General features: G+C 45.8%; 1 protein-coding gene across 1 annotated transcript in view; it reads left to right on the top strand.

Annotated features, from left to right (window-relative positions):
- Window positions 1–8,279: 8,279 nt before the first annotated feature.
- The window catches only part of ASB2 (ankyrin repeat and SOCS box containing 2), a 30,380-nt gene continuing 10,943 nt past the window's right edge, over window positions 8,280–27,716 (top strand). The window contains exons 1-6 of the mRNA XM_050898338.1: window positions 8,280–8,540; window positions 14,562–14,828; window positions 16,457–16,561; window positions 21,693–21,859; window positions 23,609–23,764; window positions 25,758–26,003. Coding sequence (XP_050754295.1) covers window positions 14,584–14,828; window positions 16,457–16,561; window positions 21,693–21,859; window positions 23,609–23,764; window positions 25,758–26,003 — 919 coding nt within the window. The 5' untranslated portion in view covers window positions 8,280–8,540; window positions 14,562–14,583. The remainder of the gene's footprint in view (window positions 8,541–14,561; window positions 14,829–16,456; window positions 16,562–21,692; window positions 21,860–23,608; window positions 23,765–25,757; window positions 26,004–27,716) is intronic.

The following is a 27,716-nucleotide window of genomic DNA, read 5'->3' as shown; positions in this document are numbered from 1 at the left end:
GTGACACCATCAGCTTCTCTGGTACTGAACCAATATACCTGAGCATACCACTAAATGGATATTGGTTCCCACGCTTTGTTATACAGATGTGATGCAGAGCAGAAACAAACTGATCCTGAGGCCAAATATGTGGTATGGATTGTGGTTACAAAGATCAGTGATAAGGACAGCACCCTCCAATTACTCCAGTAGTTTCTGGTAAATCTTCCCTTTTTTTTCTCCTTTTAAAAAAAATATATTAATAAAATTATTATGAAACACTCCATTCCTATTCACATCCTGAGCAGTGAACCAATAGCCAGAGACATTTCATAACACTGGTGAAAATTTACACTATCAATCACTTTTTTGTGATAGGAGTGTTTTGGCTCTTGCCAGACACAAATGTGTCTAAGGCTCTGCTGGTGCCACGTGCTGCACAGGCTGCCCCGGTGAGTGTGCTGGCACATTGGCTAAGAGCTGGCGCCTGCAAAAGTGAAGTCTTGATGCATGTATGAGCTTTGGGATTTTTTTTTTCTTTGACTATGTTTGAAAGCTAGCCACAGTTTCCTGCGCAACCTGAAAGGGTTCGCAGCATGCCCCAATGTCATTTCTGTGTGACTCAATGTGTCAAAAGCTAGGCTGGTGCGTGCAGCCTTGCTTTCCACTAGTCCCTGGCTCACAGTGCCAGCATCCATCAGTGATGGAGGTCCCTGCTCCTGGTGTTCAAAGCCACATGTGGGTCTCTGCTGGTACACAGCAAGAGGTTGTCAGAAGTTTGACAACAATAGCACAGAAATGTGCTATTTGCAGCTCTGGGACTCGTTGCTTCAAAATGTCACAGAGATAAAGAACTTAGCAAGATTCAAACTTGGGTTCAGCGTTACATGAAAATGGGACTGTTGAGAAGTAAATAATCAGAAAAACATTTGGAAAAGTTGCAAAGTGCCAAGTTCTGAAGATTTAAACCAGTCTTTATGAGCTGGCAGGATGTCTCTGAGGGGAACAATTTATCCTGCCAGAAGTTTCTTGCAAATGCTTCTAAACCACCACTGTCAGAGTCAGGCTATGGGGTCTACTTAAGCTGACCATTGGCCTGATTGATTTTTAGGTCCCAAACAACAGAAAATAAGATTGTATCAGAGATTAATCCATGATACATAACTATGACCACAACTCATGTGACAGACATGATGTACAATCACAGCAGAGAAAGCAAAACCGTTTTCATGAAAAACAGAACTTGCCAACCAAGAAATGACTCAGTCTTTGCAGCATTTCAATAAAAATATCTTTGACACTCTGCATGCACACACCTACACTCATATATAGTGTGAGTAGCTTAAGACATCTAAACTTGTCTCACAATCTCAGGTCAAAAGGAAATCACTCATTAAAGGAAAAAATGGTAAACATGATTTAAGCACTTTTGAAAGGCATTGTGCTGGCATGCCCTCATAGCAAAGTGCTTCGGTATCTGGAGAGCAAGCACAGAGTGGACGGATAGATATCCCTACACTGACACGGTAATGATGTGCCTCACTCTGGTCCCAAAAGACTGTCCCACCTGAGGGTGAGAGTTTTTTGGCTGAGGAGACGGCAGTACCCACTGTAGCCCATGATGTGATCGACCATCCTGCCCCCACACCCAGATCAAGCCTGCATGCACTCCCATCAGCTACTGGGCAACTGTCAGGTATCAGCCCCCTCCCTTTGGGCTGGACCAGCTTTAGCCTAGTGACGCAGGGAGCTGTTTGTATCCCACTTCTAATGCCTTGAAACAAAACCCTCTCCTTGCTCAGCTGCCACAGGAGCGTTGGTTCCCTGCGCTCCCGCAGTGCTTGCTCAGCAGCACTGCGTGCTGCCTTGGCGCTCTCCCTGCACCCTAATAACGAGCTGATTTGCACATTACAGCTGTTGGACCCTCCGTTTGATGGCCAGCAGCATTCAGCATTTTCTGTCTCATCCTGGTGACCCTCCCTCTGCCAGGCTGTAGCTCCAGGGACACGGGTGGACGGGGACTCCATACACCAGCTGGGGACCTACGAGGACATTTCCGCAGCAAGGAGCCACGGAGGCTGCCAGCTCCTCACACCGGAGGAGAGCTTGGCATTGATGGCCATCACCTGCACGTGGCCGAAGCACCTACAGCCCCACCATCCAAGGCCAAGGGTGAAGACACCCTAACCTTTCCTTATCAGCAAGATGGGCCTAGATAAATGCCAAAGGACAGAAGCACGGCAGCAGCTCAAATGGAGAAAATACATCCGGTTTATTGTTACAGCTCTCAGTAACATCAAGGCAGCTTGGCTGAAGTTCAGCTCTTTACTCTGGCCTTCATCTGGGCTGTTGTGCTTGTTCTCATCTTATCTGTAAAGGTGTTTGTTAAACAGATTTTCCATCTCACTTTGTGGTTTTGACACTTGTATAACAGGTTTTTTTTCCTGTGCTCAGGTTTTCCCTGGAGCTATGATCTCCAAGCACAGCTCAGGAAGCTAATGATGCTTAGTTTAGAGATCTGGGTCTCCCTGCCTCAGCCACGCTGACTGGTGCCATCTAGCCCTGTTGTAGCTGAGGAAACCATGTATGTAGCAAGCTACTTCTTAACTGTGAAAGAATCTGTCCTCTTCTAGGCTTACGGTGGGAGTTTTAACAGCCACTTAACTCCGCTCTTGAGGAATCAGACATCTCTCACTTCAGTGGGAAGAATCCTACAATTCTATTCACAATTCCACTCTAATTTACCTATTCATGTCCATTTTTAAGGTAATCTAGACTGTCATACATAAATTGCTATGGGACAATAATTACTACTTGATACAAAAAAAAGAGACCACAAATACAGAAAAAGATTCTTTTTTTCTGTCTTCTTGCTTTTAGTGATGTCTCTTCCCTCAGTATGCTTGTGACTCTTATTATTGCACTGTCTGCTTACCAGCTCAGTAGATAGAGTCCAGAAGCCTGCTGAATTAGGTAAGTGCACGGTTATTTTTAACTGAGTTGAATATGACATGTTCGTATGGCATGTTGTGCAACAGATATATGCTGGTGTCATATGACATTCTGTCCAGACACTTGTCCTAAATTTAGCTCTAAATTTAACCTGAGAGATGTAGGGCAAATCATTAAATGTCAGCACTGCAAAACAAACCTTTTGCATTGTGATTTGAACTTAAAGGAGGCATAAACCTCTGGTCGTCTCTCATGCGTGCTCAAAGCAGTCAGTGCAGGACAACGAAGTTTGTCAGTGGCAGTATAAAGGACAGTTCATTTGATCAGGGCTCCAGATACTGTATTTATTACATATGAATTTGACCGCACAGCAAAAACAGCACTGGGTAAATAGAGATGATGATGAAGTGCCCACAGTCTACTCTGGTTCTTTCGCTGCTCTTGTCTGCACAGCAACCGATGATGTCCCAGGCCTGGCCATCTTATCGGGGGAGCAGACCAGTGTAGCACGGCAGGAGTCAATGTGGATGACAGCTTGTCCCCCTGCTTTGAATTTCTGAGCGCCATGACAGCGAACCCACTTCCAGCTGGGATGGCCAGAAGCCACCTTCAGCATTCATCCCAAGCCAGACTGGAGCCCATCTCTCAGGAACCAAACCCACCCACTTCTCCCTGGGGCTGTGCACAGAAGGGTCCTGCTCTGCCTTGCCGCTCCGGTAGCACCTGCTAGCCTTAGTTTAATTCCAAGCATATAGAAAGTCATAATTCCTTGAACTTCATTGTGCTCAAAGTTACGGACATTTCTGCAAGCTGCTGAATTTAGGTAGGGGCATCTTTTGGTTTTCGAAGGCTGTTTATCTGTGGCAATAGTAAAGCAAAGACAGATCCGTATCTAGAAAGCCTGTTGTTCTCATGTCATTGAGGGAAGGGAAGGAGAGCAATGCAACAGGTCTTATTACATACAGCAGGCACAATAGTTAGAAAAAAATCAGTCCTAAAGGAATTAGAGGGTACCAGAGAAATGCGTCAAAAGAGACTTTGTTCACAAACTAGCCTAAGGGATTGAATGGAGAGGTAAACACCCATTGTATATTGCCAAAGACTACTTTAAAAAAACTATGGAAAAGTTGTTTCCCATCAAAATCAATTTCACTTTTCCATCATTGCTTTTTTGGAGTCGCTGTTTTTCCCAAGACCTTCGCTATTCACAGAAGCTTGTGTCTCTTGTTGCCATTCTCATCCTCCTCCTCCCCTGCAAGAGCCTCGGAGCAATGGGGTTGCAGCAACATCTCTGAATTTTGTGGATTTTGTAAAGGTCAAGAAAAAGACAAGTCTTTCATTAGAATTCTTACTAACATACATTATAACATAAGATAAATGGTATTTGCACAGCAAAGTGTAACTAAAAGATGTTTATGCTTTTCCTCTTCCTCCAAGGAACATGTATTTGTTTATATAGTCTTTGGCTTGTGTTCACTTCGTATTAGCATTTCATGTTCCCTCTGACTGATTCCTCTTTCAGTTTGAGTCAGTGATTGTGACCTTATGATGACATTTGCAGAGAGGCAGTGACTGCAGTAGCTGTAGGCTCTTCCAAAGCTCACTGGCAGGGCAGGTCTGGGCTGAGTCATCAGATACCTGAAATGGGGCTTAGGACCTTGGATACTGGGTGTTCCCCTTTGTGCTCATGTCATATTTCCAGAGGAGTGAGGACTCCATTTTGATTGTATCTGAAAGGTAAAAATTTTCTGTGAGGAGCCACTATGCAGAGGTGGAAGTCATACACCAAGCCGAAGTCCACCCTGACTCGGAGGTGTGAGTGAGCAGCCGTTAAGAGTGGGATAAATTCCTCCTCAAAGGGGAATTATGCTCTTAGTTGAGTGATCTCAAAACACTTACATCTTCCCAGCACTGATGTATTTAGGCAGCAGAGTCAGCAAGAAATAATGTATATTGTATTCCTTACCCCTGGGTACATGTGACATCCTGCACCTTTTCCCATACGAGTGCCTCTGGCTCCTTGCCTCTCTCAGGGTACTGTGGCAAAAGCAATCATTTCTTGCAAAGGAAATTGAAACCATCTTCCCCGTGGGAGTTTCTGTCTTCTTGTTATTTGAACGTGGGTTGTGTAGCAGGCAGCACAGGAGAGTTGCTTTTGGTTCTGGTGTTTGCATTTAATCTTTGGGAGCATCTGAGGGAAGCACAGCATGGCAACACTGAATGCAAAGCTCTGCTCACTGGAATACGATGGCAAAAGGTAGAGAGTTGTGTGCCCTAGGTCTATGCTCTCAGTGAAATATGCCACCCAAAACATCTTGCTGTCTTTCGAGAGTAAAAAAGTTCGGACAAGATATAAGTAACAAGGGAACAGTTCCAGGTAATTGGTGCACAAAGCAGTATGCTGTTCTGTGGCAAAGTATTATGAGGATTTTCTGTCCAGTGACTGTTACTGTCACAACTAATCAGTATTTTCTTCCTTTCAGAACAGCCACACATGAGCCAAGTGTTTGGATACAGTAGAGTTAGTCATCGTTGGCAGTTATAGGCTATGGACAAGAATACAGTTTGTGCTAATGTCCATTCTCACCTGTATTTCATCATGTGATGGCACATCTGTGGCAGCTCTGCACACAGAATGAGTCTGTACCAAGCTCATCGGTCTCCCAGGATGCACAAATGAACGTTGTTTTTTTCACCAGCCTCAGTTGCCTGATTCACTTGTGTAGCTTAGTAGAGCTGAAGGGCTTAGTAGAGCGGAAGGGCTACTTAATTCAACTAATGGAAGTAAAGACTCTGAACAAATCCAAAAATGAAGGAAATGTTAAATGTGCTTTCCTAACCTGACTTCTGCTGGCTATTTTGAGGAACCATGAAGAATAAAGCAAATCTTGCTGTTCATTTTGCCATTTGTCATTTTTATGTGGTCATCCTTCTTTGTCTTCTCTCAGATTCAAATCTCTTTTATTGCACCCTGTTTGGGAGACCCTAGCTGACTCCTCCATCAGCATGACTTGGCTATTTCCATCATTTTCTATTTAAAGAGAAAGCAAACAGATCTAATATGCAGTGTCTGAGTTTGAAATCTGTCCTGGAAAATAGCGTAAATTTATGTATTTATTTTTGCAGGTGACATTTTGTAATCTCCTGGAATATCTTGGGGTTAAGCTGAAAATGCAGATCTATAACTGCGCATGCCCCAGGGGAAATATTAGCAAATCTGATGCAATGCTAATAAATCATCATGATTGTTATTATTATGCTTTGGATGTGTTGTAATAAAGCCACAACATTGTTTTATTGGGGAAAAAAAAAATCAATCCCCAAACGTATGATTTCATTCCTGTATAGTAATATTTCTGTAATTAATATTTCAAACTTCTACGAGGTCTTCCTCTGAGGATACCAAAGTATTTCACAGATACTAATTAAATAAGGTCTTATTCGGTGTCTTATTTGGCAATCTCTGTCCATATAAGTAGTCCTGTTGGCTTCCCATCTGCAAGGTATTTTGGACTCTTCTCTGAAGTTAATGCATTTGATTATTTCCACTTCACTAATGAAGAAAATGAGACACAGTGGAGTTCAATGATTTACTCCAGATAAAAGGGAGAGTTAGTGGTATCTGAAAATATATCTTCTGAAGCAGAGTCCTGTGCTTTTATTGGAAAATGGTGCAGCAGCATTCATAGGAGCTCCAAATACATCAAAGGGGTGCACAGGGCTTTGCAAGGAAACCCAGGAATGTGGGAGGGAAGGGAATTGCAGTGTGCTTGGTGTGAATGGCATGGGGAACCACCTGCAATGTTCATAGCTGATGGCACCTTGAGCCCCAGTATCTTTTTTCTAATCAAACAGTCCATCCTGGAAGACATAGGCACCCTTGCCTTTGCCAAGTGTGAATCTGCATCACAGTATCAGCATTGTTCCTTGAGTTCAGTGGAACATTAAGCAGGCCGTAAGAGTGCCAAGGGTGTGGATCTGATGAGAGACTGCCAAAAGGCAAGCAGAAGGGTTAAACGTGGGAGATACTCACTCTTGGTTTTAAGCCGAGGCTGGTTACAATCTTAAAGTAATATCAGGGAAAAAAAGTGCTGGGTGTTGTTTAAAAGTCACGGAGGGTTGGCTGACACGTCAAGGGCGTAAGAGTTTCATACCCTCTTGGTGACGCCATCCAGGGCTCCTTTGCCTGCCACAGTAACTGCTGATTGTCCTTAACTTTGGACAAAACAACAGCCCTAGCACTAGTTATGAGGGGCAGATGGTTTTGTGGGCAGCAGGGAAGGGGGATGTGTCATGTACTGGCCATCCTGTCATGCCGGAGCAAGTCGGATCGAGGAACAAGCATGGAGAGGGAATGATGCTGGTCCTGAAAGACCCTACAAGCGAAGCAGGTGAGTTGGAAGGGATCACGTTAGTGGATGACATGGTCTTGCTAAATTCGTTCCCTTCAAGATTGCTGTTGCTAAGCCTTAGATGGGGGTGTTTATGCACTGACAGGGTGAGTATAGCTAGCCTGAGGCTCGACAAGGTACTCAGAAAGGAAACCAGACCCATTGCAATCTAGGCTTTATTCTCTTTATATGCAATGTTTTGCCATGGGAATCAGTGAAGCAGGAGCTGAAGGAAAAAGCATAGGCATCATTTTGATACTGTATTATAGCTTCCCTTCATTCTTCGTATTAGCTGGACAAATACATAGAAACCTTCCCAAACTGAGTATCATCCCCAAGTTCCAGCTAATCCAAGTGTCAGTTCTCCTGTATGTGCCTGACTGTTTTCTGCTAGCTCATCCCTGGATCAGTGCTCTCTCTTCCTTGGCCAGCCTGCCCTCTGCCAGATGTGGGGAAGATGGCTACCATCTCACATTTACAGCCTCGAGGAGTCTGAGAGAGGGTCTGTCGTTCACATTTACATGGTATTAAAGCAGTTCTTTTCCACTAGTAAGCTCTTACAAATACTACTTGGAACAGGTTCACGGCTGCTTTTGTCATCTTTTGGAATCTTGAAGTCTCAAACTTGCAGCCTTAAAAATATACGAACTACTCTAAAACGTCAATAAATACCCATGTAATGTTTGGCTGTTTTGTTTAACAAGCAGCAGCTAAAAGAAAAGAAAATGGAGCTCCCTTCTCCCCAAGTAAATAAAACTCTCCAGGACAACATATTTTACTTCAAAATTATACGGCAATTTTTTTTTCTTCTTTAGGTTCCAGAAACATGTCCATATATGGTCTACTTGTCAGGGACAATAAATAATGATGTAATAGAAAGGTCAGCTTTGTGTCATTTAGCTACAGGATGCTTGATGAAGTGAAGTTCTTCAGATAATGCAACAAAGAAGAACTTTAGGATTCTGCCGTGCATCTTCAAACAGGAAATCTGAGATTCAGAACAACTTATATTTTGGCTTGTATTCGCTGATCATGGGGTGATCCAGAAATAAACTCCAGGCTTCAAAGTGAGAGTGTTTCAAAGCTGTCCTGCAGTTGATCGAAACATCCAGGCAAAGCAGGGAGATGAATACCAGCGAGGATTTTCTGAATTAAGACTTAATCAAGGAGATAACCTGTTTCAACAGTATTATTACCCTTTTATTTCAGAACAAAAAGGTAATGCAAATATGCATGTTTTGAACTTATTTAGCATTTTCAATCTGTCAGTTTGCTATGTCTAAGCAAATATTTATTCTTATAGCAGTTTGTAACCTAACACCCTAACACAGTCTTGGGAGTTTTTGTGGTTTGCTTTTGGTTTTTTTTTTTCAAATAAGCCATAAAACACTCACTGGTGTTAAGCAGAACTGTAGCTCTGTCATTTCCTTATTTTTCTTTCACTTACAGGTGATGCTTGTATCTTTGTCCCTAGAATAGCTTGCTCAGAAATAATTGTTGTAGTTACAACATGCTAAGCTACAATGTAGTGTGCAAGGCACAGTAGAAAGGAAAAAAAAGACATCAGCAAATTATTTCTTTCATTTATAAATTTCCAGTTGGTACAACATGAAGTTAATATTGTACTGATTGCTGCGTGAATTAATGCTTTCTGAGAAGAAATAAAAACTTGCAGGTGTATGCATTTCCAGTAAAGAATTTGTGCAGAATCAAGATTTGATGGCATCATAACATATGCCAGACTGATAGGTGACCTGTTTTGACAGCTGGGGCTGGACAAGGGGATTTGTTTGCTTGGAGGATTCCTTTGGGAAGCCTGGCTTTGCTCCTTCAGCACTGGGCTAGAACTTGAGCGTTTTGCATAAGCTGTCATTACAAAGTATGTTTGCCTGTTGCCGCAGCCATACAATATGAGGTGTCATTCTTCTGATGTCTCAGCTCTGGCAGATCTGATGGGCACTGAAATCTTTCTGTTTTTAAAAAATCATTTGCTTCCCACTAGTAATTATCCAATATAATATCCTTGGAGAACTGCAAAGATTTATCTGGAAACTGACCTAAAATACAGCAAAAATGTGAGTACTTTAAGTCCTGCAAATTGGTCTAGTTTCCATTGCCAGGAAAGGATCTGGCCTGAAAGGTGCCGCAGTAAGAACTAAAGTGGAGGCTTGGTTTACTGTGAAGACTTCCAGCCATGTTTACCTTCCTGCTGTGCGTGCTCCTGCTGCTTTCAGAAGTAAAGGCAAACACATGGAAAGGCAAACACATATCTGCAGAAGCTGGGGCTCAATTGTTTCTTGCAAAAGGCAAAATGAGCAAGCAGCTCCTCTTCTCGCTCTTTTGAAGCCTCCAAAGACTTGTTTTTGTTTTTAGAAATGTGGTTTATCGCACCCTGAGCCATAAATACTGAGGTCCTGTATTGAGTTACAAGCTGACTGGGGTAAACTCAGTGCAAAGGCAAGCAAAGTCCCTGGCTCTGCTCCCTTAATGACCTTGTCACTCACCTGCCACTCTCGTCCGACAGCAATAAGTAATTCTGCTAATTCTGCTGCCTGGGATCTATTGAAGGAGGACAGGCAGCCTTGCTAAGCTTTTCTTTAAGGAAGAGCTATCAATAGGGACCAGTTGTTTCAGATGCTAATGGTATTGAATAGCGAGGTTCTGCATGTTCAAAGGCAGCTGTAATCCTTGTTGTTTGTTTATGTTGCATCAGGGATCAGAGGCCCATTTTCCCAAACACTGTATGGTGACAGAGCTTGTAGTCCAAATATAATAGTAACCTAATTGTGAGTGGTTACTAGTAGTCACCCTGGTGAGTAGTACCTTTGGTTTCAGAGATCTGCCAGGTACAGCTGCTCACTAACGCAGGGCAGAGTGTCACAGCCTGGCCCTGGCACAAGTATTTAATTTCTAACCTTACCTTCTGGTCATTGGATGCAGCTAAGTTACCCCTGTATGGCACAGGTCTGATTTCTGCATCTAAATAAACAAACTCTCACTGAAATCAGGATGGCAAAACTAAGAATCAGGATCAGGCCCTATGTGGAAATGATGATAAATTTTGATCCAGAAGATCTTGTCAGACTGAGCTATTAAATGGCAGCACAGGCAGCAGTATCCTAAGACATGTCTCTGCCAAGAGAGAGGACTAGTGAAGCCATCCAGACCTGAACACAAAGCGATCTCTAAGGAATAATAAGAGCACTATACCCACAGCTTTAAAAATCAGGTTCTGCTCTTACAGTAGATGCAATGCTGTGTGCTGCCTGTGTGTGAGGATGGGCTCTTGGGCTGCCAGAGAAATGCAGGGGACAGCCAAACATTAAAACCTCCCCCAAAAACCTGATGTTAGGGTGAACAGTAAAACCAGCATTTAACTGATAAATCTGATTCCAATACTTTAAACCTATAGTAAACAGGCTTAAAGCAAACAAATAGATTCAAGCTGCATTTAGAAAGATGACTTTGGCTAGTTCTTACTTATCCAAACCAGTTCAACCGTTCCTAGCAACAAAGATTGATTTTTCTTTCACACCTTCATTACAGAAAATATTTAGCTTATAGCGCATTAGCCTAGTGGGCTTTCGTAAGGCCATGGTTGGTAGTTTACCACTGGCCTCAGATGGGGTAATCTTAGCTCTGCTGTGTCAGCTGAGCCAGGGTAGGTCCGGGCAGCTGCAGCAGCACACGGTGATGCCACTGAGCTCAGCCGCAGTGAAAGAAGGTTAAACTGAATCAGGTGCCCCGTGGCTCTGCAGCTTCAAACAAAAGCATTTCCAGGTGGAAGGGGAGCGTGGTGGCTCTGCTCGGCTCTGCTCGGGGCTGTCACACAGCGAGCTATAGGGAGGAGGCACATGTTGCGCCTCCTGCCAAACTCAGTCACACCACACAGGTCAGTCTGAGCAAGGAGAGACAGGCAATGGGATGCACGAACAGCTTCAAGCCCAACTTGAACAGTCTCTGCAAGGGTTCAGGACACCCAAAGCTGTCCCTGGCTGTCAGGATGGGCCCAAAAGCTCCTGCAGCCCCAGGATGTGACCCTCACACCTTCATCGGGGTTGTGCCAGTTAGATTAGCAGAACTGAAAGCTTTCTCTATTTTGGGCCCTATGAAGTTTCTCCCTGCAGGATGAGTCAGTGGCAGGAGCTGCAGCCAACACTGTTGTTTCTGCACTCCATGGGACTCCTGTCAAAATATTTAGATTAGTGAGGATTACCAACATGCAGGGGAGGTTCTCCCTTTTCTCTGTGAGTGGGTGGGACCCAGTTAACCCATACAAAGAATAAGAGGGTGAAATAGGAGTGATCTCCAAACTCAGAATCTTCCTTGTCTTTCCCTGTGCCTTAACAAGGTGTGAAACAAAAGAAGGAGGGAGGGGAAGATGTCCAGAAATGGCCTTTATACCTAGATCCATTGGGGATTTAGTGAGGCACCTAAATCAGTTAGCTCCTCTGCCAGAGTGTGGAGTTGCATTGGCAGTGGTCTCCTGTACACCCCTCAAAGCCCTGACTGCCCACGAAGGGACTCCGACACCCAGCTCAGAAGCACGGTGAGGCTGGACCCACTGCCTGCTCTGCCTCCTGTGCCGTCAGGATGCCAGCGGTGGGGATGGGGAGGATAAAGAGGAGGGATCTGTGTCCCAGGCTCCACTGGTGCAGGTTGCTCTGAGAGGAGCAGCTTGATCTCCACTCTTGCCTCCTCCAAAGAGTCATTGTGCATCACCTCCATTAGGAGCTTACAATCAGATCCTGCCCTCTCCACTGACTGCGTAGTTTAGGTCTCTGACTCACCATCGGGGCCGAGTCCCTACATTTAGACATTGCAGTGCTGGATGCTGCAGACAAGCCCTCTGACTCCAGCCCATGGATTTCACACATCCACAGCGCACCAGTTACTAAGTGAGTACCTAGGCTGATGGACTATGAAAGTGCTGCCCAGCATGCCAGGAGTTGAGCAAGCCAAGCAGCAGCAGAAGCTGGAAAACAAAGCTGTGTCATGGTTCTTGGCCAGCCGCTGGCTGGAGCACAGCCAAGGACAGGTACCGGAGCGGCTGGGGCACGGGGAGGGCAGCGGCTCCATACGGGAGCTATCAGTGGTTTGATGCCTGGGCTTGGTTCCTTGGGACAGCAAGGGTCATAGAGCTGAAGCACACCAGCTTTCACTGGAGAAGGTAACTGACAGCAGCCGTGAGAGATCTGGCTGAAAATTAAAAGAAAAGAAATAACAACAAAATTGGGTTGCATTATTTACAGCAACAGAAGGTTTTATTTTGGCAGTTTTCATGGCTGTAAAATACATCCTTTGTTGTTAAAAGTCATAATGTCAATCTGAAATCTGCTGGGCTTCCCTTTACCCTGAATTCTTCCCATTTCTTCTGGGGTGTGCTTGGAGCCTGAGGTGGCTGTTGATGTGGGAGATGTCACCACTTCTGAAGTGAAAAGCTTAAAACCAAGATTTTAAGTTACTTATGGCTTGATTCAAGCTCTTGCAATTTCTTAAAACTGTATTAGTTTGTTGGTTTTTTTTAAATTATGGTTAAAGAAAAAAACATGGGTGTCTTGACATGCATAGATAGGGCTCTGTTGCCGTTTGGAGAGCTACCATTTCCTCCAGGTCAGGACTGTCTCTTGGCCATGCATGCAGTAGCAAGGACTGCTAGAGCAGGGCAATTTCCTGGCCTGAGGCTCGTGGCATGCTGGACCCCACTGCCATCGACGTGGGTGCGAGTCCCCAGGAAGCCAGGCTGCCCCGGGCAATCAGTGAGCCAGGGGCAGAGCCCCAGCCTGCTGGAGAGAGCAGCTGCACAGGGAAGGGGAGCTGAAGGCTTCGCTCTGTCAGCGGTGCTGGTGTGGCGGGAGGCAGGTCCTGAGCAGTGGGAGGCTGGGTGGCTCTGCCATCCTCACGCATGTGGCTCTGCCGGGTGGCCTGGCTCAGTAGGACCCATGGCTGGGCACCGCAGGGCTGTGCGGAGCTGGAGACCAGCCCTGCTGTGGCGTCGCTGGGACAGGGACTGACAGCGCCAGTGTGGGGGCAGGCAGCTTTGTCGGCAACCCCACGGTGGACTCAGCCAGCCCCTCACCTCTCTGCACCTGGGGGACATGCCTCTACAGTCCGCTTCTGCCGGCTCCCTGTCCTCCCCTGTCCTGTCCATGTCCTCCTGGGTGGCTTGTACTCGTTGCTCCTCATCCTGGTGTTCTCCATTATTTTACATAGTTCTCGCTCAGTGCTTATAAAAAACAAACCTATTCCCCCTTGGCTGTCATCTTCTTAAAAGAGGCAGGCTTTTCCATCTCCTCCCATGAAATAAGCTCTTGAACACTGATGGCCAGAGTGCTCTCTGGCATCCGAATGAGATCGTGCTAGAGCATTGTACCATTCATGGCATTATTACTTCCCTATCACTGCTGGAAATACCGCAGTATTTTGGATTGTCTTTGCCTTTTTTGAGTCCATGCTGTGGTGACAGTTCACAGTCATTCTGTGACTGCTGAGTGTGCCCTGATGTTTCCCCCTTCTCTCATTTCCAGCTCTCAACCACCAGTTTTTAGAAGAGAGTCTGACCATAAGTCTTAAAGCTCATGACCTTGAACTTTTTTCTGTGAAAAGCAAAAAATCAGAAGTGAAACTGAGCAGTGTCGTGTTGCTCTCCTAGCTGAGTGAAACAAAGAAAGTCACTTCAAAGAATAGCTTTGCATGTTGCTTGAGAGATCTCCAGATAAGGTGGAAAAAATTACTCCACGAAGTCTCTTTACACTTCGTGGTGGAGAACCTGCCCTTGCAGAAAATCAGCAAACAGACAGACAAACCTCTTCCCTTAATTTTCTGCAATTAGAGCAAGAAATAAAACAAAAAAAAAACCAACAAAAAGATATGTCCATTGGTGTTCTAAATAAATTAATTTCAAAGCTGTATCTCTTTACTCTTATGGGGATTTCCTTCACCTATTTTTCTCTTGAGCCGTGGCAATCAGAATAAGTAGATAAAAACCTGCCTTGCTTGCAGCAGCTCCCTTCCCTTTTTTAAACACCAGCTAAATCAGTTACTTTTATGTGATAGAAAGGAGTTAGTTCATTATGTTTACACGCAGATTTTAGCTGATAATGTTCTCTCCCTGGTGCAGGATTTCTGAAGGGTGTTCTGGTCAGTCTAACCAAGAAGCAGAGCTGAACAAAAGGACAAGATAAATGAGTTTCATTCTTTCATTTTCCAGATTTTGATGATCACAATTTCCTTTTACAGGAAAGAAAAAAAAAAAAAGAAAATGGCTACAACAGCAGCAAATACTCAAAGACAAACGATAGACTGTGAGGAATACAGTCTGTACAGTAGCTTGAGTGAAGACGAGCTTATAAAGATGGCCATCCAGCAGAGCTTGGAAGAGGACCCCGCGGGTCAGCCAGCTGCCCAGAGCCACCAGAAGTCGATGGTGGCAGGCCCCGGCGAGGCGGCCACCCCCAGCCGCGCCAGCAGCCACAACCCGCCCTACCACATCTACCCTTGGCAAAGGTGAGTGAGCGCCTGCCTGAGCTGTGCCGTCCCAACAAACACCCCGCCCAGGAAGAGAAAAACAGCTTCCCCTGTTAAAACATGTGCTTTCTAATTAGCTTTACCAAGCAGCTACTCTGCGAGTCTGTCATTAGTTTGAAAGCCAGAGTCTGCTATAAATCCAATGAGGTCAACAATTTATGCCCTCACAGCGAAATGAGAATTTGCTTCATGTTGTCTGTTTTAAGCAACAAATAAAATAAGAAAAGGGGCACTGCTACAAGCTTTCCTGAATGACAGAAGCCCAGCCGAAGCCAGTGGCTCCTTTCCCCCACGGGGGCACACTGTACACGGAGCTTAGGCTTCGCCAGAGAGGGAGCACAGCATTTGTTATGGGAAAACATAGGAGAGAGGCCAAAAATAGGTATATAAAACAGTGTGAGCTGGCTACCATTTAGATACTGCAGTCTTTAAAGGATGTAGTTATTTCAGATCAGAGTATGACCTCAAGTACACCGCTCTCAGCCAAGAGCAGCTCCAGACACCAAAGCGTGGTGGCATCCCCCTCCCCTGTGATGGTAGGCTGTGGGTTACAGAGACCTGCTGACAGCTTCAAACCCAGACATTGTTCTCCTTTCATTTTTTAAAAGGCAGATTTCTCAAGGCGGGGCGGGGGGGGGGGGGGGGGGGGGAGGGGAAGAGGTTACAAAGTCATCCCAAAACCCAGGGAAAATATCCTTTTAAACTAATTTTTTTTAATAAGCTGGGAGTAACTGAAGTTTTCTTCCTCCTTCTTTCTCATAACTCCACCATCCTCTGGTGCCTCACTCATTACCACCTGTGATTGTTTGGTTTCCAAGGCTGGGGACAATTTGCTGAGCAGTAAGAGTGTTTCATAGCTGTGGAATCAGGATGAATTGGATGTACTGGATGCTGTACAGCAGGCAGTCCTGCTCCCACCAAAGTTTGTGGCTTCTCGGTGTTGTTACTGTGCACTTGTACTGTCAGCTCTGCCGCAGGGACTTGATGCGGGGGCGAATAAGGGCTTCCCTGGCCATTTCGTCCTGTCCTCCTTGGGGGTCCTTTGACATCTGCTATTTTGGCAAAAGGCAGTATCTGCAGTTCTCTGCATTAACCTGTCCTGCCTTTGCCTCAGCCCAGCAGCTTTTGACCTCCCACTGGAGAGAAAATCTTTGCAGCTTGTAGCTCCAGATGAGTAGCATTGCTGAACTCTTCTGCCACCTGGGAGAGCCGAGCTGGAAACAGAGCCGGCACCCGGGGGCCCTGGGTCCTCCTCCACCCCCGCCTCCGACCTGCCTGCGTGACACTTTGGAGGTGATGAATGTCACCTCACCTCGCCTTGCGCCTGCTTCCTGTGTGGTGGTGGCAGGGTTAACCTCACTGTTGTCTTATATGGTCATTTGAATCCCCTGACGCTTCCTCAGAGGGCCAAAAATAATCTCGAGCTGAGCGAGCAGCTGAATCCAGCACAGAGCAAGCCGTGGCCATCTGCTTTTATTCAAAGCCCTGACTGGCAGGCTTTCTCGCTCCGTCTCTGTGGATGTGTGTCTCTGTTTCTGCCTCAACATGACCTGTTTCTCCTATTCGGAGTATTTCTCTTTATTTCATTCATGTCATCACCACTCCAGACTGGCGGCCCAGCCGAGAGGCCGTGCTCAGCCGTCCAGCTCGGGGGCAGCCTGGGGGGTCAGGCGAAGGTACGACGGCAGCCTGTTCAACACATCCCAGCCCGTGTAAGTGCCTCCCTCTCCTTCTCCTGCTTTCCTCTGCGGTCAAAACAAGCCTTGCTACCCACTGTCCCCCTGAGGCAGCTCTTCTGGGTGGTGATGGCTGGTGGGGGGAAACGGTGGTGTTCATCTGGAGGAGGTCTTGCTGATACCTGCACCGCACCCTTGCTGCCTTCCTGCTCTTCCTTCCAACCTCCCAGCTGCCCTGGACCATGCCCAGGCTCTTGTGGGTGACCCACCCCAACCTCCCTTGCTCTCTTCTCCCCCTTCATCCCTCTCCATCCCTTCAGTGCACATGTCCTGGGGACTCTGGGTCATTCGGTAGCTCTGAGGTGACAAGGATAGCAGGGAAAGGATGCCTGCGCGGTGGTTTATTTATGCAGGCTGGCTCCCATATCAACACAGTAGATGAGGCAGGCAGGTGCTAATAGTAACTGCATTGGTATTAAGTTCAGGGTTTGACATTGGGGAAGAGTGGGGGAAACAAACATTTTATTGCAGTATATAAACAGGGTGAGAAAGTCCAGTCCTTCGAAGTAAATATTTTATACATGCAAGATGCCATGCCTGTTCCCAGCAATACCTGCACTGCCCTGCCACACTGAGGAGGGCTGCTGGGGAGCCGTACCACATCTCACCTGCCCAAGGAGGAAACCAGCTTGACTGACTGTGATCCTCCTGGCCACGTTTTGCTGTTGGCAGAGACCGTAAATAAGCTTAGGTGAACACAGTCATGGATGAGGAAAGCAGACGGGCAAGGGGGTGGCCTGAGCTCTGCCCCAGTGCCTGTGTGTAGTGGAAATGTCTGGACCATGGTGGATTTATCACAGCTCTCTGCAGGGCAGAGTAGATGCATGCACCTGCCTTTAGCTATCAGATGAAGAGAGGAAAGTATTGTAGGCAGCACTTCTCTGTGTCCTGCAGAAAACTCTTCCCTGCCTTTTTTATTTACCCAGTTTAAATCCACTTTATCTGTCTTACAAGTCCCTCCCTGGATGCATGGTTGCAGTGACTACCCCTCCACCGCTCTTCTTCCTTTCATCCCTCACCCAACTCTACCACCTCCCCCACCTCACCCTGCACCCTGGCTGATCCAGGCTCCATCCCTGGCTCCCCACTGACATTGCCATCCCTGACATTGTGAAAACCTCTTTCTGCTGAAACATGAAGCCTCCCTCATCCCTGTCACCTGCCAGCTCCCCTTGGCCACACCGAAATCGCATCCTCTCATTAAGTGCTCTGCACAACTTGCATGCCCCTCTGCTGCTCTGGGTGCGATGACTGGAGGGCAGGCTTTTCTTCTGCATCACTTAGCTCAACAGAGTTTAGTCCACAAGAAGACTGGGATAAGGCTGATAAGCTAGCCCTCCTCTGCTGCCAACTGAGAGCAAAAATGTGGCTGGGAAGCCACAGGAGAGCATGATGGCATGTCTGTTTCATAGCCCTGGTCTCAGAGCCAGGCAGGGACGATAGTTGGCTTCACCTGGGGAGATGTTCCTTCATGCTGCCTGCATCTCACCAGGCTGCCAGGACAAGAAGGAGCTTCCTGAACTTTTCTGTGCTCCACTTAACTTCTTCTGCAGCACTCCGAATTGACCCCACCATACATCTCATCTGCAATGAGTATTTATTATCTTGGCCACTGGCCTTTGAAATGCAGTAATTTTTTTGATTCGCCTATAAAGTTAAGGTTTCATTAGATCTTCAGGCTTCCTCCATAGTTTTAATACTCGCTTTTCTATATCTGACAAAATCCAAGCAGCAGAACGTGTTGGTTTTTTATAACAGCCAACTATGAGCCAGGCAGAAAACAAGGATTTCACATGGAGATTCATTAAACTTTCTGTACTGATCTGGAATTTGCTTGGCTAAATCATCTACAGCCTGGTCCAGCAAACCCCCTCATCTTACTCAGGAGTCATTTAAGGTCAACGAGCCCGACAGAAGTTTGCTTCATTCAACATGTGAGGGCTTAAGCAGAATAGTAACTGATTCTTCACACATTTTTAACCCTACCACAGATCCGAGGTACCCTCTGCTTTCACTGAGGTCTCAGCTAACGTAGTTCACCTTGCATTTGCTGTGTCCCAGCCCCATACAGAGACTCCTGCTGTGGCCCACCTGGCATGCAGTAACTCATTAAGCACTGGTAACTCTATCGTGTGCCCAAATCCTGAGGTCGCAGTGAGCAGCCCTGCATGTGTAACATGAACCTTTGCACAGAACAACAGATGGCTTCAGCAGCCTTGTGCCAGGGGCTTTTAAAGACAAAGATCCCCCACCTCCTCCTCCTCTCCCAGCCAAATATGCCGATTGTTGCTGTTAACCGACTTCAGTAACATGCTCAATTTCAAATGCCTATATACTAGCAATTTTAGGTTTAGTGTCCAGGGTACTCTAAATAGTATGGAGCTACAGCAGTGTCCCTGGGACCTCAGCCTGGCAGTTATCAGGTCAGTCGATTCCTCCTGGGCGGGCTGTGGCCAGGAAGGCAGCTGCCTGCTCTAGCTGTTATCTCCTCAGGCAAAAGGCCTGGCTTTGTGTCCCGTATCTCCCTCCATTCCAGTGTTGCTATTTTTGTGACCCTGCTGTCTTGAGATCGCTGCTTCCAGCTATAGAGAAGGAGCGAGCGGCACTATGTACTTTTTCACCTGGGAAATGGTGTCGTTTCCCATTCTTTGGCACACATGTTGTGTTCACCTGTTCTGCTCCAGGCCCTGAGTTTATCCTCAGAGAAGCAGCTTGGTGACTTTTCTTTCAGTGCTAATATCAGTGTTTATGGCACAGATTGGGTATCTCTGGGCAAGCTGAAATTAATGACGCCTGTGTGAGTTTCAGGCTGTTGGTCTGTCCAGCCCCTGCCAGGCAATGAAATCCAGTGCTGCTCCTCTAACTTGCACTTAATGCAGAGGCTGTACCAATGGTCTGCTTTTTGAGGACCCCTGTGCTGAGCTGCCCGTATTTTTCTGTCTCTGATCTCACTCTGTTGTGGCATTTTAGAGCTTTTGTCATAACCAGAGTTTCTGGTTGTTCCTATCATCACTGCCCTGCATGACCTTCTTCATATGCTGTATTCCTACCCTGGCAATGCTAAGTGTCTCTCTGAGACACGCACCTCCCTCCGCAGTCTCTCCACTTTCAAGGCTGCAAGATTTTCTCTTTAGAGTTAGTTCAAACCACAAACTCTCCTGTTTTCAACATCCTCTTGTTCTCCGTCTCTGAAAATACAGCCCACATACATTCATTTTTTGCAAGTCCCCATCAGAACTGGAAAAATGCTTCTTCCTTTGTGGTGTTTGCTGTCTTGGAGCTTAGCCATTTGGTGCCTCAGAATAAGGAAGCAATGGCTGCCTTCTCCAAGCACAGCTCAGCAGGAGCACGAGCAGATGCTACACTGGAAGGCACAGCACACCATCATGCACAGAGCCACTGTCAGCCATAGGCAAGGATCCTGCCTGCATCGGCTGCAGGGTACTAGCTCCCTGCCTCTGCTGCGCTGTCGTCAGTCTCAGCCGGGGTGGAAGAAGGGACGCAGGCCCTGCTGCAGGCACTGCTGATCTGTGGTACGGTGACTGTCGGGCAGCGTTGTGACTCCCGCTGTGCGGCGAGTCCCACAGCAGCTCTCGCTGTTGCTCTGCAGAAGGACTGGTGTGCCCAGGTCAGCCCTGCTCTGCAATTGCTCTTACAGAGCTTGGAGAAATGGGTTGCTGCCCGGGCTGTGCAGAATGCATGCTTGGCAAAGGGAAGGCTTGTCAGAGCAAAGCTAGCTTGTACGCTGTTCATTGTGTCTTGCTTCTGGGTGGCACGGAGCACACTTCATGCTTTTTGTAGATTTGCACAGTACGCCTCTTCCTGAAAGCTTCAGAATTAGGTAGCACCAAAAAAAGATGACTTTCATGTTATTTTTGTTTTCTCTGGTAAACACTGAAATACTACTTTAACATTTTTGGTGATTCTACACATTTCAATGACTTTCTACTCTGAAGAGGCTTTAAAATATTCCCTCCCTCCCTAATATCTTTTCATTCCTTTTACTCCTTGCGCCTAGAAGTTACTTGGCCCTGTGGAGCCTGACAGTGGTTTACTGGGTTCCAATGGACAGGAACATGAACCACTTCACAGCTTGGTACCCGGTCCCAGTTGTGGTTCCAGAGGCCCCTGACTGTTGCAGTTACCTGGGGAACTGCTAACTTGGCTAAGAGGTTTGCAGGAGTGGACTTGTCAACAGAGCTAATGGGTCTGCTCCCAAGAAGGCTTCTAAAGACCAGATTTTCAGAAGTGTCCAGCACCTAGTATGTCTTACTGGGACACCAAAGACATTTTTGAAGGTCTACAATGTGTGGTTATAATTTCTGAAAATTTGAGTACTCAATGCTGAAATAACAGCTGGGGATCTGTGGGGCATGGTCATGAAGCGCAGAATTTCACTTGCGTGGGTGGATTTTTATTTTAATCCTCCCTGGCTGAAGAAAGGAGAGGCCAGACCAACACCCTAATGTTCACACAGTCTAACCAGAGCTCTCCCTTCTTCATAACTGGACCAGCTAACTTCTGAAAACAGGCTTGCATAAGAGAAATAGAAGTATCTTTAAAATACAAGAATAAGACTTATTGAGAATTTCTGCTTTAGGGCTAAGCCACCTGCAAATCAAATTAAAAATTTGCTTCAGGGATGAACAGGGGCAATTCTTTTCAAAGCTGATCTTATTTAAGAGATCTCATATGGAAACACCTTGCCACGTGGGACAGCAAATGGCAGGGTGATGTAATTGTCACAACCATGGACACTCATGGCAGTGTACAGAGCAAGGGTAGAGCTAGTCTCCCCCAACTCCAGATATCTAAAATGTCAGTATTTCTGTCAGAGATTAGTCACACCTACACTTTCCTTACACTCCGAGAAGAGAGATCAGCACCTCCAGACAGTGATTCTTCTGATCTGTTGTGAATGGCCAAATTAGAGAAGACAAATTTTACCTCTACAGGCCCTGTAGCAAGATACCTTAGGGCCACAAATACATATTACATAGGCTGTAGGTGTTCACTATTTTGGCCAAATGATACAGTGATTTTTTTGCTGCAAAAAGCTTCTCAGTAATGAAGGAAGCAGTAATCGAGTTTTAATCTTGTTTTAAAGAGAACTTGACCCTGTAGTGGCAGCAATCAAGGATGGAGATGAAAAAGCAGTATGCAACATGATGAAATCAGGAAAAGACCTTTCTGAACCTAATAAGGACGGCTGGATACCCCTCCATGAAGCTGCGTACTACGGCCAAGTGGGTTGCCTGAGCCTGTTGCAAAAAGGTCAGTGAAGTTAAAACTAATTAATTACAAAAGGGAGAAGAAGAATATGAATAAACTAAAACGCAAAATTAGCAGCAGCCCAATCCTGGTCTGGGACTGTGTGTGAAGCTTTTTTCCAACCTCTCTGAGTGTACATTAATTTCACCTTCTCTTTGAGAATAGCTTTCCAGACTGAAGCCTCTAAGAGTTAGGATCTTCAGGAGAAAGTGATATCTGGATAGATCTTGCCAAGCCCTGGATTTCTCACAGTAAAGCCTTGTAGCGGAGCTCTCGGCTGTCGTGAGCTGCCCGGCTGCCACAGCTGACGACAATTACCCCACTTCCCACTAGCTGGAGATCCAGCCCAGCACCTCTTTGCTGGTGCTTGAAGGTGGTTAACTACTGTAGTTTGTTTTCTACCTGCTACTGAAGAGCAGTTACTCAACAACTTTCTGCATCACTAGTGGCCATAGCCGAACATTTTAATCTAAGCCTGTGATTTAGACACTTAATCTGAGTTATAGTAACTTTATAGTATATTCTTAACTTACTTTGCTCATGGAAAAGTGTCGTGGTTTAGGCCCAGCCAGCAACAAAGCACCACGCAGCTGCTCGCTCACTCCTCCCCCCGCAGGTAGGATGGGGAGGAGAAAATACAGCAGCAAAGCTCGTGGGTCGAGACAAGGACAGGGAGGGATCACTCACCACTTATGGTCACAGGCAAAATATACTCGATTTTGGGGAAAAATAAACCAATTTAATTTGTTAACAACCAAATCAGAATAGAATGATGAGAAATAGAACCGTATCTTAGAAACACACCTTCCCCCCACCCCTCCTCACTTCCCGGGCTCAGCTCCGCTCCTGATACCTCTACCACCTCCCCCTCCAGTGATGCGGGGGGGGCGGGAATGGGGGTTGCGGTCAGTTCATCACACATTATTTCTGCCGCTCCTTCCTCCTCAGAGGGAGGACTCCTCACACTCTTCCCCTGCTCAAGCGCGGGGTCCCTCTCACGGGGGTCAGCCCCCATGATTTTCTCCAACTCAAGTCCTTTCCACGCACCGCAGTCCTCCGTAAACTGCTCCAGCGTGGGCTCCACCACAGAGTGGCGGCCTTTTCTGGGCCCAGCCTCCTGCTCCAGCCTGGGGTCCTCCACGGGCTGCAGGGCAATCTCTGCTCTGCCGTTAACCTTCCATGGGCTGCAGGGGCACAGCCTGCCCTCTCACCATGGGCTGCAGGGGAATCTCTGCTCCAGCGCACCTCCTCCTGCTCCTTCTTCACTGACCTCGGTGTCTGCATGGTTGTTTCTCTCACATCCCACTCCTCACTGGAGATCCTCTTCTTCTGCCATCTTCTTCTTCCTCTCCTGCTCTCTTTACTGTAGCTCCTGCTCCTCCTTCTTCTCTTCTTCTTTGTCCTCCATCTTACACTCACACCACCTCAAGAGTTTGGGTTTTTTTTGGTGCTGTTTTGTTCCCCCCCCGCCTTCTTAAATACACTACCACAGAGGCGCAACCACCGTTGCTGATGGGCTTGGCCTTGCCCTGAGGCGGGTCCGGGCTGGAGCCAGGGAAGCTTCTAGCAGCTTCTCACAGGAGCCACCCCTGTAGCCTCTCCCTGACTACACAAACCCAGCACAAAAAGGAAAAGAAAAGAAACAAACAACAAAAACTCACTTAAAACTCTAAGGATTTTGAAAGGTGATGATGCTGCACATACTTGTGCATTACATGCCATAATGACTTTGGGCTCACTGTTTCTTCACAGCATACCCCGGCACAATTGACCAGCGCACCCTCAATGAGGAGACGGCTCTCTACCTGGCCACCAGCCGGGGCAACCTGGACTGCCTGCTCACCCTGCTGCAGGCTGGGGCTGAGCCCGACATCTCCAACAAGGCCAGAGAAACGCCGCTTTACAAAGGTGAGTGGCTGCTTTTCCAGGGATGCTGAGCTCTTCTGGCACCACCAAGGCAGTGCTGCAGGATTGCTTATGATGCAGGGCTGAAACTCAGCGATTAGCTCCCATTTTCTACCTCCCTCCAGTAGTCCTCTGTCTCCCATGTCTGACCTGCCATGCTACAGTCTCTCTTCTCATCCACATCAGAGACAGGAGATGAGCGGCTGTGCTGCAGGGCGCAGGCTGCAATGTGGTGCTGAGGGTGGGGTGTGTCGTGCTTAGTGGGGCCCTAAGCACAGTGTGTCTGCACAATGTCCCAAACTTATGGTAAGCTGGATAGTACAGGAACATGTGTGCTTTTCTAAACAGTAGGACCTAAGAGGCTGTCAGATGTGGGAGTACAGTAACTGTAGACATGCCAGTGATTCATATACTGTGTGGGCCAGGCCAGGCTGTGCTCTATGGGAGATGCATCAAGATATTAACAATTCAGTGAGGTAGATAAAGTGTTTAACATGGACATACTACTTTGCTGCTGGTCAGAGAGAACACTCTCTTTAGCAGAACAGTATTACATCCACGATATCACAAAGATTCAGAGACGGAGATGATCTCTCACACCTTTATGTCCATCCCCCTTTGACTGACTGCTCCTGCCACGACTATTTTTAGCACTCTAAAACATTAAAAAGCACATATTACTGGTTAAAACAGTAGTCTTGCCTCCAACTTTGGATGCCTGGCATTAGAGCTGCTCAGTTTAAAATGTTTCATTTTAAAATTGTGGCTTATAGTCTGCTAAAGGAAAGCTGTTCAACTGTGCATTAAACACACAGTAGTGGTGGTGGTAGTAGTAGTAGTGCTCATAGTAATAATAATAACAACAATATGAAAGTACCCTTTAGCCAGAGAAAAACTGTTATTAAGAATGTGCTAGTCTTGATGCAAAATCTTCTGGTCTATCCTCCAAGAAAAAAAGAGTGAAAAAATTATCATAACAAATTAGTCATCCATAGTATGTAAGCAAATTAAACTCTGCAGAGCTATGCATAGGTAATTACAGAACTGTCTAATCACATAGTTGCTTTCAGTACATGCGATTGACACCTGTGTATGGAAGAGGAAGCCATAGAGGTATCCCAAGGGAAGAATCAAAACCAAAAGGCAGGACCTCTGTGAGAAAAAGACACTATTATTTCAAAGAAAAAAAACAATTGCTATGGAATGTGCTGGCCTCTCTTTCTGTACATTGTACAACAAATGTTAATTGGGGCTTGTAAATGTGGCTGCTTATTCTAGGTACCTTTGGTTTGAGGTCCCACCATAAAGGTGTGCAGGAAGCCTCATGATTTGGGATTCAAAAAGCAATGGGACAAATTGGTAGAATAAAAATCAACAAAATACTATTAATTATCAAGAAAATATCTTTAACTCAGGATGGTCCTGAACTATAAATTGTTGCAGGCTGAAAAAGTGCTACTGACTCACGCCATTACTGTTTTCTAAGGATCCCTTTCTGGCCACTGTTGGTTTGAGCTTCTTTTATTTTCTTGTCTATATAAAGCTTTATCTGTGGTCCAGGGCAGTAAGATACAGAGTTGGTTTGCACAGAATTTGGAAAGAAAGTGTTCAGGTCATGTGATTTCTGTAACATGTTTGTTCTTCATAAATCATCTCCTGCACCTCGTCACCTCCCTGTGTCACTGTGGTGTCCAGTTGGTATAAATGTGCTGGGCTGGATTGCCCTCAGTACCAGGCTTGGCACAAGTCCTGCACAGGACACTTAGCCTTCTCCAGGTCCTGGTTGAAGGTTGGCTTAACTGCCACATCCTTTACAAACCCCAGACAGTGTCATTTGGTAACAGCCTTGGCCTTCATATTGACCTAGATGGATCTTTGGGCTTACTCACTATGGCCTAGTTGTATTATATTGCCTTATGCTACATGAAATGGATACCACAACACCCAGAATCTTTTCAAAAGCCTGTCCTAATCACTTCCCTTTTTTCCAAAACAGCATGTGAGCGCAAGAATGCAGAGGCCGCAAGACTCCTGGTACAGTACAATGCTGATACCAACCATCGTTGCAATCGAGGATGGACTGCTCTCCATGAGGCTGTCTCCCGAAACGACCTCGAGATTATTGATATACTTGTGAAAGGGGGTGCCAAGATTGAGTCTGCAAACGCCTATGGGATCACTTCTTTATTTGTCGCAGCTGAGAGTGGGCAGTTGGAAGCTTTGAGATACCTCGCAAAATGTGGTGAGTACAGTTGTGCCGTTACATGCCTTTACTCATTTAATTCTTAATATTTCAAAGTTCCCATTAGTTCTCCCTGGCTCAGTTTTTCTGTCTCTGGAGACAAGGCCTAACCTGCAGAGGTGCTGAAACCCTGTTGCTCCAGATGGCTGAATTGTGTAGGGTCTTTCAGAGAGCATGGTCTACACACATGTGCTTCTTCAGCATTCATTCATAGTCACCTACTTTGGGAAGTAATATGGTGCTCACTAATTGCATTGCCTGACAGCTTTCAAAACCCATATTACTGCACACATGTAGCCTAAAATGCAATCAGTCATAAAAGACAACTGTAGGTGGTAATAGATGGCAGAAGTTGAATATTAGCCAACCCCATCTGCTTATGAACATGTGCGGTGATGGGCAAGTTTAGCTCTCCTCCACTAATGAATCCTGCTGAAAATAAATAAAGTACTATTGTATAGTTAATGGATTTACATCAAGGAGAAGCAGACTCACTCTCCCCACGTGTATATGTTCAAACATATAAACAGAGTGAATTTGATTCTAGTTTACACTAAACCTACCTTTTACTGCTCCACTCATGTAAACCAGCTTTACAATAAGCACAACATACTTCACTACTGTTGAGGCATATTTTATTTTCACTGTGGGCTAATATCTTCCATGTAGGTAAGAGTTGGATCCTGCACTTGCGAAACAAGAGCTAAACAGTGATGAAGATAAGAAAAACTTCTGAAGCAGTTAGTATGACTAAGAAAGATATGAGAGTTGGGGAACAAAAAATGTGTTCTGCTGTCCAGGTAGCATTGTCAAGTCAGTTTTATATGACCAGTTAGTCCACCATACTGCCTACGATTTTAGAAACTAAGCCAGAATGTGATTTGTTGCAGCTTAGATAGATATTAGGATTTCCTTAAAGTTCAATTTTGAGAATAATACACAGGAGAAAATCCAATAAAACTGTCCAATTTTTTCAAGCCCTGAAAAGCTCCTCTGAGAATCCCAGGAATGATATCACTGCATTGTTTATGATGAGCAATGTTCATCATAAAAAGGGTTTCTTTTTCATTTCTTTTTCATTAGGAACATAGTCCTGTGTTATGTTTTGTCACTGCAATTCTCCTGATGTTTCCAGCTACAACATCTTCAAAGGGCCAAACACAACACAGATGTTTCAGTTTGGGGTGAGAGCACAGGGAAATGTTCTCTTTGGCAGGGAGTTTTCATGATCAAATGGGAGACTGATTGGCTTCTTTATTGGAGTTTAGAAGCCAAACTCCAGTGAACTGTCATTCCCATTTAGGATACACATAGAGCAGCCTTCCTGAGGACACCATGGTACAGTATATTACAGTTGAAACCCAGGCTTTCAGGCCTTAAATATTTAGCACAGAAAAAGCTAAATTCCAAATTGTTTGTGGCCAAAAACTATTAGGTCTTGGTTTATTCTTGCATATTGTTTATTAAGCCAAGCACACACTAGAGCTCAAGAAAAAATGCCCCAAATAACCTAGTAGCCTGTTAATAACATTTATCTTTTTTTAGTAAAACCATTTGGAGCCTAACTTGAACCCTTGTGAAGTGAAGAGATATGGCCTCAGGTGTTGAGTTCTGAAATTAAATATTCATTGACTATGGCATGCCCAAATAAAAGCTGATTAGAATTGTTGCTTGGTACCATGCAGCTGTCATGATATAGAGTCCTATTTTAGC

The sequence above is a fragment of the Gymnogyps californianus genome, chromosome 5 (assembly GCF_018139145.2).
Source record: "Gymnogyps californianus isolate 813 chromosome 5, ASM1813914v2, whole genome shotgun sequence".
In the NCBI taxonomy this organism is placed as follows: domain Eukaryota; kingdom Metazoa; phylum Chordata; class Aves; order Accipitriformes; family Cathartidae; genus Gymnogyps; species Gymnogyps californianus.
Note: the sequence above shows the minus strand (reverse complement) of the source record. Positions and strands in the feature narration are given on the sequence as shown.